Below are 20,494 nucleotides of genomic sequence, written 5' to 3'. Positions count from 1 at the left end.
AGAGGTGGGTGGTGGTGCTTTCAGGATGTTCCCAGATTGTAGGACTTCTCTTCCATCTAACTTCATTCTCAGTCACTCCTGGGAAAAATTCAGAAGGCTCAATTTACTAGCTCTTCCATTTATTGCCCATGCTGCTGTAATCTTACCAGGGAAGCAAAATTTACATTTATGGACATATAAGCCACTCTGTGTCCACAAAAAAAAAAAAAAAAATTGCTTTCATTCACTGGCTAAAAGTTGCGCTCTTTATGACCTTTTACCTTTTTTCTTTTTGCTAATCCTGCAAAATAGTGGGCTGATAATCCTTTTTATGAATTCTATGTTTTTACAAGGACCCTTTAAACCTGAGCCAGAAAAACATCTTACCAACTTGTTGAGGTCTTGAGAATGATTCAGTGTTGAGGATTATTTCAGCTCTCTCACCAGAATATAGTTTAAGGTATTCATAGAGATTTTATTGCCAGGCTGGACAATGATCTTAAATAATAAAAGTAACTTTTAAAAGTGATTGCGAAAGTAAAAGTGATTGATTGATTTTCCCACTTGTAAAAATATTTTACTCTCTGGTGGAGTTGTTAATAGGATGTAGTTTTCCCATAGAACTAATACATCACATTTTTATTTATCCCTCCATTATTAGTTTTCACTTATCATGCACATGGAGATTGAGGCAGGCACTTTTAGGTACCTGGTTGTTCCTATAATTCAGAATGAAATTGCTTCAAATTTCTACAGTGTTATGAATGACTTTTGTTTCATTTAGGGTATAACATCCAGTGTTATGCTTCATGTATTTTTCAGAGTGTAACTTTTTAAAATGTAAAACCAAGAAACAACCTCATAAATAAGTAGGCTTATCAAATTATTAAAATGTGCAAGCACTTGCTTAATAAGAGATAAGGCTAGGAAGATTGTAAGGACAATAATCTACTGGGTCTTATTTAGTGGTTAAGGACTCCGGTGAAATTGGAGGGGAAAACACGCTCTTATGTCATTAAAAAGCAGTCCTTTTCTGTTCTCTTTTCCAGTAAAGAAGTCTGCCAAGCTACAGATATCATCATGTGTCCTGTGTGCGATAAATACTGTCCATTCATGAGGCTGTCAGACAGCTGTGTTTATGCCAAGGTAATTTCAAATCTGTAGCACTTTAGGTACATTGAATTTTCTATACATTTTCCAAGGAACAGGGGGTAACTATATTCTCTTTGTCATTTCTAGTCTTTGAGTCTCGAGTTTATGTTGTAGGAGAGAGTTAACGTTATCTCTGTCACTTGACATTCTAATTCAAATATGTTTTTTACTGTATATGTATTTTAAATGTATTAGCTCTGATCTTCATCAGAGGAGGCTGCAGTGTGCATACTGAAAAAATACAGTTGTTGGAGTTAGAGAAAGACTCAGATCTTGACGTTGCTCTTTATACCATTTGTCAGTCCCAGAATAAGTTATTGACCTCTCTGAGCCATTGTTTTCCTATCTGCAAAGTGGAGAACATGATGCTTATTTCACTTGATTATTATAAAGTGTATACTGAGCAAAGTACTCAGCAGATGGTAAGATCTTAGCGAATGAGAGCCACCATCATCTTTCTCTTTCATTATTGTTATTGTCCAAAAAAATTTAGATTCAGGACTAGTTCAACTACATGCCTCCCTGACCGTGCACATGGACAGTTTCTTTGAGACTGAGCTTTCTCATCTCTAAAATGCGGGCAGTGACACCTGCCTTCTCTTTCCCATGGCTTGTCGTGAAGACCAAAAAAGATACTAATATAATACATATGTGGAAAAAATAATTAAAAAAAAATACATAGCATCATTATGTCTGTTATATGTTACTTCATGTTATGCCTTACTTTATTACAATTTTAGACACATGCATAGAATTCCTTATTTTTTACTTATGGGCCAGGTCACTAATACAAAGCAATAGCTGGAGTACAGGCTGTTGAGGACTTTTCCAAGACCACGACCTGTTAACTTGCCCTGATTTCAGATACAAGAACGGTTGGTAGACTTTACTGAATGTCTGCAATCCCTGCAGCTTGGATCTATTTAATTATACTGTTGGTATGGCAGAGTTTTGCTCGTTTTAAATGAGAGAACATTTGAGAACAGCCCAGGAGCCCACCCATCCATGATATCTATAGCATTGCAGGTGGCCGGTCTACGTGTGTAGAGCCCAAACCACAGCAGGCAGCTGTGATCTTAGAAAGATGTGCATACTTGCTGCGGGAGACCAAAAACGCACGAAATACTCTCCCCACCTTTGGAGAACGTACAGATAGACCCAAGTGAGTGAGGAAAATTTAACAGAACGAGCTTGGGAAATACAGATTTGGTGAGAATCAAAAGTATTTTCTCAGTGATATAATCTTGTTTAAAGATCATGAGATCATCATTGAGCTCGAATGACTCAGGTGCAAGAATTCTGCTTTCTGGGATCTCAAAAACCCAGTCTTTTGTTGTTACTATTGTCTGGAGCTATTTGTTTTTTATGTGGAAAGATATGCCTTAAATGAAGTTCTCTCTTAAGAGATCCACAATAATTCCCTAAAAGGATCATCATGGATAGTTCAGAGTGCTCAATTTTATAGGAGGTAGTTAAGCAGTTATCCTACCGAAAGTAAGATCTAGAATAATCATGATTATAATAATAGCTAGGCTATAGATATAAAAGTAGCTAGGCAACTTACATTTTATTTTTAATCCTTACAGCAAGGTAGACGTTATTACTCTCATTTCAAGATAGATATTATTACTTCAAGATAGATGTTATTACTCTCATTTTACTCAGAGGTAAAATTACTCATCCATGGTCACACAGAAATAATTGGCTAGGCCTTGGCTTATCAGACTACAAAACATAATCATTGTGCCATACCGAGGCTACAAGATGTTTATATTCTGGATTTTAGAGTTGGTAGTGCCTTAAAAAACTTACTAAAATAAAAGCTAAAAAAAAATGTCTCAGATGGAAGAATTGAAGTTCTATAGAGTTTCCTTTAGAAACTCTTATTAGAAATGCTAAACAAATTTCATGGGTTTGAGGATACATAGGGATATTAGATCCAGTCAGAGCCCAGGTCCAATCTAACCAATGGCTGTTCTGCTGGTCAGGAATGCTTTATCACCACCTTTTACATTTGCTAGGTCAGAAACCCACCTCAAATTGGCATAAGCGGAAAGGGACTTATGGGCTCATTTAACTGGAAAATACACTGGAATAGCTCACGCTGTCTGAGAACAAGGGCCTCCAGGCTTAACCTGGTCCTCCAGGCCTCAGATGTCCCTTTTTGGCTCCCTGTCCACATGATCCTTCTGCAGAGAAGTTCTCCTCACATGATCGGGAAGCTGGCTGCTGACTGCCACAATATGAGTCTTCTATCTTCTTCCTCTCTTTAAGCATGTTTTTATGCTTTTTAAAAATGCTTGGTCTGCTGGTTACATTGCTGTAACACTGGTAACAGAATGTCTGTTTCAAAACATGTGCATTACCTAGTTTGGAATTCTTTGGAGTCAGCTGTCTTCCCCCCATACTTCATTATTTTGACCTGTGCGTGTTTGTCCCCTGGAGGTGTCAACCACTTTGGGTAACGGTCAGAGGCCAGGCATTCAGCTCTCAGACCTGGAGAGCTTTAAAAAAGGAGAAGACAGTGTTCCCAGGCACCACCGTGTGCTGCACTTTTCCAGAGGACTTGTTTGGTCAGTGTTTCATTTTTAACTCAGCCAGGAATAAAACAGAATTAGGTGAAGCCACTCTCCCTTGACTGTAATCTATCAGCCCGGGAGTTTCAGAGGACCTGGACTGAGGAGAGAATACCTGAGGACAGCTTATGGCCAGGCTGCACCTTCTCATCTCCTCAATAAGGCAGAAGTCTGAACATCCGTGATATTACCCCAAGAACCGGCTCCTGTGGTTTGGCCTGTTGTAGCTGATTTGGTGGGAGACACTAATTTTCCAATGACCATTGAGGGAGAGGCTGGAGTAGGACTTGTGTATTGCTCCAAGCTAAGCTCCCAGTCTGCTTGGAAACTGCCACTAACTCTCCCTGTATATCACCACCACCTCCATCACACACACACACACACACACACACACACACACACACACACACACACACATCCAAGGCAACTTTCCATCTCTCCTGGGGTTTCTCACAGTCTTGTTTTTGTGTTTTGCTAGTTCCCAGAATCTACTATATTGCTTCTCTAGGGTTTATTTTGGCAAAGGGAGCCCTCAATCTATTTTAACGTACCATTTTATAGGAACCAGAAGTCCTTACTAACTCACCCCTCCTGATTCACATATTCCCAAGTAACTGCAGCAGAAAAAATGTCTCTCTCCAAATGTTTGTCTGTCAGTCCCAGGAAGGACTCTAATTGATTCTGTTTGAGCCCCTTGCCCCCCAGTGACCTACATGAGAGACATCTATTACCAAGATAAGGAAGAAAGGTAAGGTGAACAGCCAAAAACAATGACCACCACAATTCATTCCATCATCTCCACCGATGATACAGGCCACAACTTCCACCCGCTCCCTGCAAATACCCTGATAGAGAGCACAGACCAGCCACATACCCTGGAACTCTCAGGCTTGATTTAATGCTCGGTGCATTAATACAATATATAATACAATTTAACACTCCCTCTGGCATATGAAATAAATTAGGTTTTGCCTTTTATCTACATTTGGTATTTGAATGCTGCTCATCTCTCCTATGTTCAAATAAAAAGAAGGCATAAACTTTTGGAAAATTTTGAAATACTTCACACTCTGATATAAGAAAAGACCTGTTTATAGTTGGCACATTCTCCAAGGGATGGTAAAGTATGTTTTATAGAGAGCTATAGAACATCCAAAAAAGGTTATGCTTTATGAATGTATCAGTCATCATTTCAATTTAGTATGGCATTGGTGTGATTTATCCTGAAGGCGGAAATGAGCATAGCAGTTTTGCAGGATGAATATCTTTGCTTTCTGCTGTGGTGTTTATGTTAGAATGTATTATCTAGCAATAAAGTTTTTGATAGCTGTCTTTGTGTAATGTGTAATAGGTAAATACAGTGATTACCTGAACCTTTAATAAAGGTGGAAGTGGATTTTGTTAATGGTCCACTCTCTTTTCTTTGTAATATTAAAATTCAGAGGGCATCCCAGAAAATGTTTGCCCAAAAATACACAAACAAAATAGGCATGTTTTCAAAGTGAATAAATGAGCCATTAAAAATAGGAATCAGAAGTCTTTAAAGCAGCAACAATAATACCTCCCTCGTCTTAAATATAGTAAGTATAACCATATGTCCACTTATAACAGTATTTATGGTGCATAAAAGAAAATTCTTAGCACCCTTGGGGCTGCTGATAAATGTTCAGCTGCGTGATGCCCACATACAGGGAACAAATTCTCTTTTGCATATCCAAACTACTTCATAGTTGGATGAACCCCCTTCTTGATTATGATCCAAAAGGAATAGCTCCCAAAGAAACCCTGCAAAATTCATTTATTTTTACAAAATCTGAAAAAAAAATGTGAATTGAAATATAGTATATGAGAACGTAGTTTAACTGTAATGCATAATGTTCCTAGGTAACCCACCTCTTTGACAATGGAGCCACTGTCTTCTTTGCTGTTTTCATGGCCGTCTGGGGTAAGTGTTCTGTATCCATGTCATTGGAGTTCCCTTTATTTGCTCTATAATAAGTTCCTTCAGAAATCTGACTTTGTCATGTGGCTATGAAAGGAACAGGCTCAAGTAATTTCATCTGGCCATTCTATTAGATATGAGCTGATAAAAAATATACTTAGTTTATTTAAAAAGTAATGTCATAGAGGAGAAATACATCTGATTTCTCTTAAACCTTCAACAATTTCATCAACATCCCATTATTAAAGTAAAATTCACCTCCTGTTGGAGATAAAAATAAACCTTATAGTATGTCAAAAAGTGTGGTAAAGATCTAAGTACTCATAGAAGTATACAGGACTTTCTGTTGTAAGTGGAATCTTTTCATCCAGCGAATGTATGAGGGCTCACCACCGGCTTCCTTCCAGTTTTGGTTAAAATGACCCCCCAAAAAACAAGAGCTACTTAAAAAACAAAATTGAGTTCTTCTAGATCAGCTAAGGTCCAGAGCTCTCATAATAACAAGGTATGATGGAGCATTCACTTAAAGAATTTCTTAACCCAAAGAAAGTACTTACCCTACTTCATTGTAAAATGGGTTTCTTAGTCTCTTTCTCATCAAATCATTATAATGTTTAGATTTAGTAGTACAAAAAAGAGTCTGGACAAAGTTAGAGTAAACAGTTAATGGTGGTTACTTTTGAAGAGAAGTTCCCCTACCAGTTTGAAAATGGTAAGTGAGCAGGGATGAAAGACAGATTTTTACACTATATATTTTTACTTTGGTTTGAATTTTTCACAATTATTATGTACTTCTTCTAGAACTGATGTTGCAAAACTCTGCTAACTCAAGGGTTAGGCTCATGTTGCTTTTCAAGTCTGTTCTTTATGTTTGAATATCAGATCTTCTCTATCTTTCAAATACCAGCTGAATTGTGATCTTCATTCTTCAAACTTTGTAATATTTTATTTCTCGCATTCTTTGGACACTTAAAATGATATGCATACGCAATTTATCTTCCCTAGTAGGTTCATGTTCCTCAAGGATCATTACGGTTATTGGCAATTTCATACACTTGTTTTGAAGACAGATTCATATTTGTTGGATGGATGGATGGATGGATGGATGGATACATGGATGTATGGATGGGAACAAGAAAAGAGAAAAGGGATAGAGAAGCAAATTATCAAAAGGGTTTCTTTCTAAGACAGGATTTATAAGTGGTCTCTTTGACAACTGAAAATATAAAGACCTTGTTCCCTCCTGAGGTGACTCATTCTAGGTATATTCTGTCTTCCCTGCCTAGAGATCTTCAAAGGCAAATTGCCTCTCCCACTACAGCTCTGTTGAAGGAACATGTCTTGAAACCCATGACTCCAGCCCCTCTTAGTCAGTGGGCATTGAACCCAAGACCTTAGTCAAACCATAACATAGTAAGTAGCTTAGAAAAAGACCTGAGATTCTATATGAAAAGACACTGGAAAGATCACCCACAGCCTTATTCTCAAACATGTGGATGGAAAAGTGTGAAGAGAGACAGGGAGTTAACAGTAGGAGTTGAGACAAACCATAAGTGACTCCTAATCTCACAAAACAAACTGAGGGTTGCTGGGGGGAGGGGGGTTGGGAGAAGAGGGTGGGATTATGGACATTGGGGAGGGTATGTGCTATGGTGAGTGCTGTGAAGTGTGTAAACCTGGTGATTCACAGACCTGTACCCCTGGGGATAAAAATATATGTTTAAGAAAAAAAAATTTAAAAATAAAAAAATTTAAAAAAGAAAGAAAGAAAAAAAAAAAGCAGTAGGCGTTGACACTGAAAAAATCCAGACAGAAGAGGAAGGGGGCAGAAAGAAGGAAATTGAGATTGACTGTGAGGTAGAAGCAGGGATCAGGAGAAATTAAGAACAAGTTGAAGTTATGAGAAACCAGAACCTAGAAATAAGCAAAAGCAAACTATAAAGGGTCCAGAACTCACTGGTAGCCAACCAGAAGAAAAATGCAGGACAGTCCCTCAAAGAGAAAGAAAGAACATAGCCAAGTCATGTTGTTAGTATAATATCGGGGTAAAGATTTAAAAGAATCTCTTATGGCTGGAGTCTCTCAAACTGCTAGCTTCTGCCCCCTTTTCTAAATAGGCTCAGTCTTTTAATTCCCTTGGGATTCTTGCCTCCCTTGACAGTACTTGTGAAAAGCCTTCATTATCTGTGCTATACTTTAGCACATGTACATTTCCTCCCTTGCAAACAAAGGAAGCTAATCATAACAGAATTTTGGTTAGGGGACTGAGCTCTCAGATTAAGAACGTATGTAGGATTTTTCTAGAACATCTTCGTATTTGCAACCGTGATAGAAGTATAATAAGCCACCCAGTGCTGAAGTTTTGCCATAGTTACCATTGAGGATACTTTATAAAATGTATTCATTTACTAAACCAGTGATTCTCAAACTTTTCCCAGTCATGACACACATATGAAATACTATTTGCACAGCATACTGATATACATTATGTGCATGATACTGTCCTGAGTACCTCTACCTTACCTGTCCCAAGAGATGAAGGTTTTATTACCTCTTACATATCTATAATCATCCCTCACATACCCACTGGGCAGATCTGCTTTAGGCTATGGGTCTACTATGTAATGAGTTTATTCTTATGTATAGAGAGTAATTTATTGGAAGAATTAATACACTAAGCTCCTTTCCCCACTTTAGAATTTAACCAATTTTGACTGAAATAATGTTTTCTTCTCCTGGTTTATCTTCTGAGACTGTAGAGAAATGAAATTCTGGTATAATGACATTTGTCTAAAGGGCGGAAGTCATCATCTCCCTTACTCCTCACCCAGTACCACCATTATAAAGGAGATTACATCCCTTCTTTAAAGGTTGTAGTGTCTTGTTCTGGTGATAACAAATAGCTGTATTTTATCCTTACCAACCTCATTGATTGGTGGTGGCTGCGTGGAACATGAAGCTGAGTAACTTCTGAGTTGCAAGTGGGTGGATTAGAGATTTGACAGTCCTTGGGCTTGGAGAGTATCCAGTAAGAATCTGATGGATGTACTGTAATAGCCTTTGGGCAGAAGGGAACATTTTAGGGCCACTCCAGGCAAGGCAAGCCTGGAATAATTCATCCTCTGAATTGCTTTGTTTTAGTTGACAAGTTACTGCTTAAATCTTTTATGGTTCCCAGAAATGTGATAGTTTGAGAAAAAAGGACGAATTACCCCAGATGTTTCATTTTAGATGAGTCTATGCTTTTTGCAGAAATCTGGAATGGCGAGGGGTGCCTGGGTGGCTCAGTGGGATAAAGCCTCTGCCTTCGGCTCAGGTCGTGATCTCAGAGAGCATTGGGCTCTCTGCTCATCAGGGAGTCTGCTCCCCATCCTCTCTCTCTGCCTGCCTCCCTGCCTACTTGTGATCTCTGTCTGTCAAATAAATAAAGTCTTAAAAAAAAAAAAAAGAAATCTGGAATGGCCAATAATAACAGCTGTAATAATAGCCTACTACTTATTAAGGGCATACTATCTGCTAGATACAATCCTATGCATTATACAGAATCATCTCAGTTAATTTTTATAGCAATACTTGAGGAAGATACTATAATTATCTTTATGTGATAGATGAGGAAGCTGGGAAAATAGCTAGAAAGTGGCAAAGCCAGGAGTCAAATTGGGGAATCTTAGCTTCTACACTCTCTTGCTAGATCATGTACTGTTTATAACCCTATTTACTTCTGCTTCAGAGATCTAAACTTGTCCCAAGCTCCATTTATGCTGTTTTGCAATGGTGATATTCTATAAAAGTGTGTCAGTTCTAATGGATCTCAGTTTAATGGTCCCAGATTCATCTTTTATGATTGACAAGTTACATTTAAGAAAACAAATGCACTTTATTTTGGGGAAATTGCCGGATACAGAGATGTTGAGAACAGATGTGAGTGGTTTACAAGACTTCTGAAGGACAGGGTTGATGTGTTTGTTTTGTTGCCTTTTGCTTTGTGTGTTCACCAGAGAAAAACTAAGGGCTCCACTTGGAACCAGTCTGCAGCAGCTGGGAAGGGCCTTTGTATGGGGTTAAAAGCGTGACAAAACCATACTACTACCTTCGTGATAGAAGGGTCTCCCGTGAACCCTTAAGGTATACTGTGAGCCTAGGGCTCTGGGCTCAAACTACAGTGTGGCTCTTTCCTTAATGTTCATTTTTGTTCAGAACGATTCAAGAGACAGAACAATTATGGCCAAAATTAGCTTTTCTCCCTAAGGGGGGAAAAAAAAAAATGAGTCGTTAAGGAGCTAGATGTTGGCAGAGACTTGTCAGGAATCAGATTATCTTTCTCTTTTCTTCATTTCTGGGTTTTTTCCTCCTTTTTCTTTTTTCTTTTCCTTTTACTTTCATTGCCAAAAATTAAATTGCCTTCAGTAAATAAACATATTGAAGTCCTCAGTTTTCTCCTATCAAACTAATAAGATTGTGGTTATTTTAATGGAAATTCAAAGATTCTTTATATGGTTCTATCAGTAATTTGTAAGTGAAATATGTCTCATTTTTGAAAATAAGTTTTATAATAATTTCCTTTTATTTCTAGATATTTACACTAATTTTATCTTTCTAGACATATATATATGTCCAACAAAATATAGTGATTATATAATTTAAAATATATCTATATCTATATTTACTAAATTGCTACTAGTTCTGTAGGTGTAGTCACATATGACACCTCATTTATTTCTTATAACCCACCAGAAAGAAATTATAATCTCTGTCTTATAGATGAACATTTTGAGGTTCAGAGAGCTTATGCAATTTGGCCAAGATTACCCAGCAACTGCTAAGTGGTGGAGTCTGGATTTCAGGCCCAATCTGGTCTGCCTAACTCAAGTCATTCCAAAGTTTGTATTCTATGTCATTCACCTTTTGTAGGATGTGTTAAGATTTCATGACTCAGTAGACAGTGCATTCTCACTATCACTTGGTAGTGGGTATACAAAAAGGAGTAAGATGTGATGTCTGCTCTCAAAAATCTCATTGGATGTTGAAGGACAGTTGGTAATTATAGAGTAGGATATCAAGTCCCATTTACAATGGGAAAATGAGGACCCATGCTGCCAGCTTCCTGAAGCCAAAAGGAAAAGCAGAAATGGTTTCATCCAAAAGAAAATCCTGAAACCAAGTCTTAAGTTTGCCAAGCAAAGGAGTGAGTTTGGAGGGAGGTGTGGAAAACATTCTGAACTGAGAACAGTGTGGGCTAGGTTCTGAAAAGGAAGGCCACTCAGTGGGATAGGAACATGTAGTATATATTAGTTTCCTAGGAGTGCTGTAACAAAGGACCACAAGGTGGGTGGCTTAAAATAACAAAAATTTATTCTCTCACTGTTCTGGAGGCTAGAAGTCAAAAATCAAAGTATGAAAAGTGTCAGTTCCTTTTGAGGGCCCTGAGGGGTCAACTGTCCCATGTCTCTCTCCTGGATTCTTAAGACAGTGAGCAATCCTTGATACTCCTTGGCTTGTGGGTACATCACTTCAATCTCTGTCTCCATCTTCATCTGCATTCTTCCTGTGTTTCTGTGTCTTCACATGGCCATCTTCTTACAAGGACACTAAATTGCATTGGATCAAGAGCCCATGCTATTCCAGTATGATTTCATCTGAACTAGTTAGTCTGCAATTACCTTATTTCCAAATAAGGTCATATTCTGAGGTTAGGGCTTTGTTGAAACATCAACATATCTTTTATGGGAGACACAGTTCAACCTGTAACATAGAATATGTTGAGGGCTGAAGTTTGTTTATCGTAAGACATTTGTGTTTCAACAGGGAACCATGTCTTCACTCTGTAGTCAACAGAAGGCCAACTGAAGTTGTAAGTTGGAGAGTGACATCATCAGTTGTGTTTGGGGAGTAATTCTGGCAACAGCAAGAGAGGAGTGAAAATGGGTCACTTGGAAGGCTGTTCCAATATTCAGTCAAAATATTATGCAGATTCAGCTTTAGAAAAGATCTAAATCACAGAATAAAAACCTTATACATAAAGGTGTTTTCCTAGTTTCAGTTATTTATAATAAGCAAAATAAATATCCAATAACAGAAGAATCACTAAGGAAATTAGGAGCAGCCATTAAAAATTAGTCTTTCATAGGGTGTCTGTGTGGCTCAGTCATTAAGCCTGCTTCTCCCTTTCCCACCTACCCCTGCTTGTATTCCCTCTCTTGGTGTTGCTCTGTCAAATGAGTAAATAAAAATCTTTTTTAAAAATGAGTCTTCCAAACAAGTAATAGAACACAAAGATTGTATTTTACAAATTGGTAAATACAGGATATAAAGTACATAAATAAATATGACTTTGGGTATAGTAAATACAAATGAAAACAAAGTGATTATGCCACGATAGTAATGGTAGTTTTCTCTGGGTGAGGGGATTATGGGAAGTTTTATCAGCTTTATTTAGGTGTAATTTACATAAAATCCAGCAACTTTAAATATACATTTGACATAGCCTGTAAAATTGTACATAGTCACTTAACCATCACCATAATGATGAAATAGAACATTTTTATCCTCCAGAAAATTTCCTCATGACTTTACAGTGAGTTGCTTGGCAACCTCTAACCTGCTTTCTACCACTATAGTTTCACCTGTTTTAGAATCTCATGCAAATAGAATCATTCAATATTTAGCAATTTGTGTCTGGCTTTTTTTCACTAAGGTTAATGTGACTGAGATTCACTTATGTTGTTGCATATATCAGTAGTCTATTCCTTTTTAGTACAGAATAGTGCATCACTGCCTGGATATATTAAAAGGTATATATCTATTTACTAATTAATGAATATTTGGATCCAGTCCAGCTTTTAGCTCTTAAAAAATAAACAGAATCATTGTATATTAAAAACTTTTTGCATATTTGCATAAGTCCTTGTATCTATTTCTCTTGGGAAAATAACTAGGAGTAGCATTACTTGATCTTAGGATAAGTTTCTAAATTTATAAGAAATTGTTTTTCAAATGCTTGTATCATTTACATTCCCAGTAACATTATGTAAGAGTTCAGGTGTTCCACATTCGCACAAACTTGGAATTATCAGTCTGTATCATTGCTATAATTCTAGTAGATGTGCAGTATCTCATTGTGATTTTAATTTGCATTTTCCTAATGACTAGTGATGTTGAACATGTTTTCATTAGTTTATTTCAAATCTGCCCATCTTTGGTGAAGTGTTTGTTCAGTTTGTTGCCCATTTGTTATTGGTTTTCTTATTTTTAAGTTAAAAGCATTCTTTTTTTTTAATTTTTTATTTTTTATAAACACATATTTTTATCCCCAGGGGTACAGGTCTGTGAATCAAAGTTAAAAGTATTCTTTACCCACTTAAGCCTCCATGTTGCATCACCACTTCCTCATATCAGGGAGATCATATGATAGTTGTCTTTCTCTGTCTGCTTGACTTAGCTTAAGTGGGTAGGAGAAGAATCAATGAAACAAGATGGGATTGGGAGGGAGACAAACCATAAGTGACTCTTAATCTCACAAAACAAACTGAGGGTTGCTGGGGGGAGGGGGTTTGGGAGAAGGGGGTGGGATTATGGACATTGGGGAGGGTATGTGCTTTGGTGAGTGCTGTGAAGTGTGTAAACCTGGTGATTCACAGACCTGTACCCCTGGGGATAAAAATATAAAAAAAAAAATAAAGAAAGAAAAAAAAAAGCATTCTTTATATTTTTTTTCAAATATTTTTCTCAGTTTGAGGCATACATTTGTTTCTTCTTAATGGTGTCTTTTGAAAAAGTAAAAGTTTTACTTTTTTTCTTTTCTGTGTGTGCATTTAATTTTTTATATAAGATGTCTTACCCAAACTCAAGGTCTCTAAGAGTTTTTTCTGTGTCTTCTCATAAAAAGCTCATAGTTTTAACTCATGTATTTAAGTTCATGAGTTATTTCAAGTTGATTTTTATATAAAAGGTAAAGGTCAGATCTTCTTCTTTGCAAAAATGGATAGCCAGTTGTTCCAGTACCACTTGCTGAAAGATTATCCTTTTCCTCCTCAAAATCAATATGTGGATCTACACCTGGAATTTTTTTAATCTACTTTTGTACTCTTAAAAAATCATTTTTATTAGCTATAATTGACACATATTAGTTTCAGGTATACAACATAGCGATTCAATATTTATATATGTTACAAAATGATAACCACAGTAACACTAGTTAACATCCATTTCCACACATTGTGACAGATTTTTATCTTAAGAATTTTGAGATCTACTCTTTTAGCAACTAACAATACATACTGTTAATTATAGACACCATGCTATATATTATATTCTTAGGACATTTATTTTATAGTTTTATATTATATATTCAAAATATGTATATTTTATAGTAAAAATCTATACCATTTGACTCATTTTGCCCACCTCTGGAAACCACAATCTGTTTTCTGTACCTATGAACTTGGGGGTTTTGTTTCTTTCTTTGTGTTTAGACTCCATGTATAAATGAGATCATAAGCTTATTCTTTTTTTTTCTATTGTATTTTTATTATTTTATTAAATTTTTTATTTTTTATAAAAATATAATATATTTTTATCCCCAGGGGTACAGGTCTGTGAATTGTCAGGTTTACACACTTCACAGCACTCACCATAGCACATACCCTCCCCAATGTCCATAATCCCACCCCCCCACCCCCCTACCCCCAGCAACCCTCAGTTTGGATCATAAACTTATTCTAATGAAAATTCAGAGTTTCTATATATGGTAGTGTCAGGAAGAGCGATGCTTCTATCCTTGTTCTTATTTCTCAAGATTGCTTTGTGTATTTAGGGTCTCTTGCTATTCCTTATTATTTTAGGAGTTTTTTTATGTTTCTGTGAAAAATGCTATTGGAATTTTGATAGGGATTACATTGAATCTGTAGATTATGGACATATTAAAAATATTAATATTTCTTCCAGTCCATGAACATAGAATATCTTTCCATTTAGTTGTGTCTTCTTCAATTTCTTTCATCAGTGGTCTTACAGTTTTCAGTGTACAGATTTTTCAAACTCCTTATATATTTATTCTTATCTATTTTATTCTTTTTGATGCATTTATGTATTATATAAATTTTATATGTTGATTTTATATCCTGAAACTTTACTGAATTTGTTTATTAATTTTTTTATTAACCATTTTTTACTAGAGTCTTTGGGGTTTTCTATACATTATATTGTGTCATCTGCAAGTAGTAATAGTTTTATTTCTTCCTTTTCAATTAGGATGCCTTTCATTTCTTTTTCTTAACTAATTGTTATGGCTAGGACTTCCAGTACTATGTTGCTAAAATTGGTGAGAGTGGGCATCCCTGTCTTGTTCTTTGTCTTTGAGGAAAAGCTTCTAGCTTTTCACCATTGAGAATAATATTAGTTGTAGGTTTGTCATCCATGACCTTTAATAAGGTGAAGTCCATTCCCTTTATACTCACTTTGTTGAGAGTTTTTGTCATAAATGGATTTTTAATTTTGTCAAATGCTTTCTCCATATCTATTGAGAGGATCATAAGATTTGTATCCTTCATTTTGTTAATGTGGTCTGTCATGTTGATTGATTTATGGATGTCGAACCATCCTTGCATCCCTGGAATAAATCCCACTTGATCATAGTGAACGATCATTTTAGTGTAATGTTAAGTTTGATTTTCTAATATTTATATTTTTTTAACTTTTTTTGAGTTTTTATTTAAATTCTAGTTAGTTAACATATAGTGTAATATTGGTTTCAGGAGTAGAATTTGGTGACACATATAACACCCAGTGGTTTGCTGATATTTTATTGAGGACTTTGCATCTGTGTTCATCTCAATATTGGCCTGTAGTTTTCTTTTATTGTGGCATCCTTATCTAGTTTTGGTATCAGGGTAATTCTAGCCTCACAAAATGAATTTAGAAATGGTCCCTCCTAGGGGTACCTGAGTGGTTCAGTCGATTAAGATCTGACTCTGGATTTCAGTTCAGGTTATGGCTCCAAGTCATGGGATCAAGCCCCACATCTGGCTCCACACCCAGCATGGAGTCTGCTTGGGTTTCTCTTCCTTTGCCCCTCCCCCCACTCACTCATTCTTGTTCTCTCTCTCTCTAAAATAAATAAATCTTAAAAAAAAAAAAAGAAATTTTTCCTCCTCTTCTATTTTTCTTCAAGAATTTGAGAAGGATTATTATTAATTCTTTAAATATTTGGTAGAATTCCACAGTGAAGCTGTCTAGTACTTGACTTTTGCTTGTTGGGATATGTGTACCTTTATGGCAATAAACACTCTCTCTTGATTACTATAGCATAATAGTGGGCCTTGAAATGTTATTCTTTTTAAACATTGTTTTGGCTATATTAGGGACTTTGAATTTCCATATATATTTTAGAATCAATTTGTCAGTTTCTACCAGAAAAGATGTTGATACTTTGAGTGTAATAGAGTTGAATCAAGAGATCATTTTGGGAAGGTTGAAAAGTCAATATCAAATATGTCTATCTATGAACATTATTTAACTTTTTATTTATGTGATCCATAATTTCTCTGGGCAATTTTATATTAGTTTCAATGTATAGTTTGGAATATTGTGTTAAATTTATCACTAATATTTTTAATTTTTTCATAAATAGTTTTATTTCTATAATGTTAATTTCCAGTTGCTCATTGCTAATATGTAAAAATACAATTGACTTTTGTACATTTACCTCATATCCTGTAAATATCCTCACTTATAAGTGCTACTAACTCTCATAGATTCCTTAGGATTTTCAACATAGATGATTGTGACATTTATAAATACAATTTTGTTTCTTCTTTTCTAATCCATATGGGCCTAATTTTTTCTTGCCTTATTACAGTGACAGAATAATGTTAGATAGAAGTTATAATGTCAGACATCCTTTCCTTGTTTTCAGTGTGAAGGGGAATATATTAAGTCTTATACTATTAAGTATAATAGAAAATATAAGTTTTTGTAAATAACACTTTATCAAGTTGGGGAATTTTACTTTATTTCTCGGGGCTGAATTTTTATCATGAATGGGTATGGAGTTTGTTAAAAGCTTTCATCTGTATTAATAAGATAATCCTGTTTTTTAAAAAGATGGTTGATATATTCATTAAATTGATTTACTTTCAAACACTACAGTGACACTGAATTACAAAACAAACCCACTTCATTGTAATATACAGTTGACTCTTGACAGTGTGGAGATTAGGTTCACCGACACCTTTGCAGCTGAAAATCTACATATAACTTTTGACTCTCTCAAAACTTAAGTACTGATAACCTACTATTGATTGGAAGCCTGTCCAATAACATGAAGGGTTAATTAATACATATTTTATATGTTATATATATTATATGTTGTATTCTTATAATAAAGTAAGCTAAAGAAAAGAAAACATTATTTAAAAAATCATGAATTGCTGGCTTTGGCAGCACATGTACTAAAAAGTCGTGAGGAAGAGAAATTATGTTTAGAGTAACTGTATCCAAAAAGCTATATAGGTGAACCCATACAAATCAAACCCATGTTGTTCAAGGGTCAACTGTATTATCTTTTTTCTATAGTTGTGTATTTGATCTGCTAAAATATTTTTAGGATTTTGCATCTATCTTCATAAAGGTCGTCTGTAATTTTCTTCTGGTGTTTTTTTTGGCTATGAGGTAATGTGGCCACATAGAATGAGTTAAATGTTCTTTTTTCTGTTTTCTGGAGAGGTTTATATAAAAATGATATTACTTCTTTCTTACGTTTGGTAGAATTCACCAGTAAAGCCACTTGGGCTTAGAATTTTCTTTGCAGGATAGTTTTTAATACAAATTTAATCTCCTTAACAGATGGAGCTCTTTAGATTATCTATTTCTTCCTGTCTTCAAGGATTCTGTCATTTTATCTAAATGTGTGAACTTACTGGGATAAATTTGTTCATAATAATCTCAGATTTTACCTTTCGTGGGACAATCTGTGATCTCATTTTATTAATTCCTGAAATTATAGTTCATGTCTTTCTCTTGTTTTCCTATTCATTCTGCATAGGAATTTATCAGTTATATTGATCTTTCCATGAACAAGTTTTTGATGTTAATGGTGTTTTTATATTGTCCTTATGTTTTCTTTTTTATTAATTTCTGCTGTTATGTTTCCTTCCTCATGCTTACTTTGGGTTTAATTAGCTCCTTTTTTAAAAAATTTCTTAAGGTGAATGCCTAGTTTGCCAATGTGAGATCTTTCTTCTTTTAAAATATGAGTTTAATGTTATAAACTTCCTCTAAGTGCTGCTGTAGTTGCATCCTCTGCATTATATTTTCATTTTTAATGAGTTTGAAATATTTTATAATTTCCATTCTGATTTTCTCTTTGACCCATGAGTTATATAGATGGGTGTTGCTTAATTCCAAAAAATTGGGGAGATTTTATAGATATCTGCCTCCTATTGATATTTAGTTTAACTCAGAGAACATATTTTACATGATTTCAATCCTTTTAAATTTACTGAAATTTGTTTTATAGCCCTCAATATGGCATCTCAACAAATGTCTCATGCCCATTCGAAGACTATATATTATGCTGTTGTTAAGTTTTATGTTTTGTAAGTTTCATTTGGGTCCACTTGGTTGATTTTGTTTTAATCATCTATATTTATACTAATTCCAGCTTTATTTGTGGATTCTTCTAGTTTGCCTTTCAGTTATATCAAGATTTTGCCTCATGTATTTTAAATATAGGATGGTTATGTCTTCTGGAGGCCCCTTAGTCATTATGAAATTATCCCCATTATTCCCAATAATATTTCTTGTTTTCAAGTAATCTTTGATATTAATACTGCCATGTCAGTCTTTCTTGATTTGGATTTGTATGGTATCTTTTTCTTTCATTTACATACGTATCCATGTCTTTATATTTAAAGTGTTTCATACACAAATAATAGGAAGTCTTACTTTTTTTTCCAGTCCAAAGATCTCTGCTTTTTCATTAGCATTTTTATACCAATACATTCAATGTAATTATCAATATATTTGGTTTAAATACATGTTCTTTTTATTCATTTTATATGTGTCCCATATGCTGTTGTTTTATTTTCCATCATTTTCTCTCCTTTTGAATTAGATATTTTCATGATTTAATTTTATCTCCACTATTGATTTATTAGTTATACTTCTTTGTTTTACTCTTATAACGGTTTCAAGGATTTATAATATACACCTTTCATTTATAACAACCCATTTTCAAATAATATAATGCTATTTCACATGTGGTATGAGCACTTTAAAATGGTATGCTTCACCTTTTATTTTTTGTCCCTTGTATTATTATTGCCAAATATTTTACTGCTATTTTTGTCCTGTATCTTACTGCTATTCTTGTTATATATTTTATTCTACATGTTATAAACCTCTTGATACATTGTTATTATTTTGGCTTTCAGCAGGTAATTATCTACTAAAGAGATTGAAATGAGGAAAAAATTCATTTACCCATATATTTGTTTTTATGTGCTCTCCCTATTTTTATATTAATCCAGATTTACATCTAGTGTCATTTCCTTCTTCCTGAAGAACTTCCTTTAAAGTTCTTATAATGCAGGTCTATTGGTAATTAATTTTCCCAGATTTTTAAGGTCTAAAGATATTTTGCTTCACTTTAATTTTTTTTATTAAATTGATTTATTTATTTTCAGAAAAACAGTATTCATTATTTTTGCACCACACCCAATGCTCCATGCAATCCGTGCCCTCTATAATACGCACCACCTGGTACCCCAACCTCCTACCCCCCCGCCACTTCAAACCCCTCAGATTGTTTTTCAGAGTCCATAGTCTCTCATGATTCACCTCCCCTTCCAATTTACTCCAACTCCCTTCTCCTCTCTAACACCCCTTGTTCTCCATGCTATTTGTTATGCTCCACAAATAAGTGAAACCATATGATAATTGACTCTCTGCTTGACTTATTTCACTCAGCATAATCTCTCCTAGTCCCGTCCATGTTGATACAAAAGTTGGATATTCATCCTTTCTGATGGAGGCATAATGTTCCATAGTGTATATGGACCACATCTTCCTTATCCATTGATCCGTTGAAGGGCATCTTGGTTCTTTCCATAGTTTGGCGACCGTGGCCATTGCTGCTATAAACATTGGGGTACAGATGGCCCTTCTTTTCACGACATCTGTATCTTTGGGGTAAATACCCAGCAGTGCAATGGCAGGTCATAGGGAAGTTCTATTTTTAATTTCTTGAGGAATCTCCACCCTGTTCTCCAAAGAGACTGCACCAACTTGCATTCCCACCAAGAGTGTAAGAGGGTTCCCCTTTCTCCACATCCTCTCCAACACATGTTGTTTCCTGTTTTGTTAATTTTGGCCATTCTAACTGGTGTAAGGTGATATCTCAATGTGGTTTTAATTTGAATCTCCCTGAGGGATAGTAATGATGAACATTTTTTCATGTGTCTGATAGCCATTTGTATGTCTTGATTGGAGAAGTGTCTGTTCATATCTTCTGCCCATTTTTTGATATGTTTGCCTGTTTCGTGTATGTTGAGTTTGAGTTCATTGTAGATCCTGGACTCCTAGAGGAGAACATAGGCAGGAATCTCTTTGATATCAGCCACAGCAACTTCTTTCAAGATATGTCTCCAAAGGCAAAGGAAACAAAAACGAAAATAAACTTTTGGGACTTCATCAAAATCAAAAGCTTCTGCACAGCAAAGGAAACAGTCAAAAAAACAAAGAGGCAACCCATGGAATGGGAGAAGATATTTGCAAATGACAGTACAGACAAGGTTGATACTCACTTTAATTTTTAAAAGACATTGTTGCTGGATGTAGAATTCTAGTA

The 20,494-nt window shown here is 35.3% G+C and overlaps 1 protein-coding gene across 7 annotated transcripts in view; it reads left to right on the top strand.

Annotated features, from left to right (window-relative positions):
* The window catches only part of ANO4 (anoctamin 4), a 461,396-nt gene that overhangs the window by 372,486 nt on the left and 68,416 nt on the right, over positions 1-20,494 (top strand). For all 7 annotated transcript variants that reach the window (XM_082739159.1, XM_082739158.1, XM_082739160.1 and 4 more), the window contains 2 exons: positions 1,029-1,125; positions 5,592-5,652. In XM_082739159.1, the coding sequence (XP_082595285.1) occupies positions 1,029-1,125; positions 5,592-5,652 (158 nt within the window). The remainder of the gene's footprint in view (positions 1-1,028; positions 1,126-5,591; positions 5,653-20,494) is intronic.

Source organism: Mustela nivalis (assembly GCF_964662115.1).
Source record: "Mustela nivalis genome assembly, chromosome: 7".
Lineage (NCBI taxonomy): Eukaryota > Metazoa > Chordata > Mammalia > Carnivora > Mustelidae > Mustela > Mustela nivalis.
The sequence above is the reverse complement of the archived record's forward strand: the minus strand, read 5'-3'. Positions and strand labels throughout refer to the sequence as shown.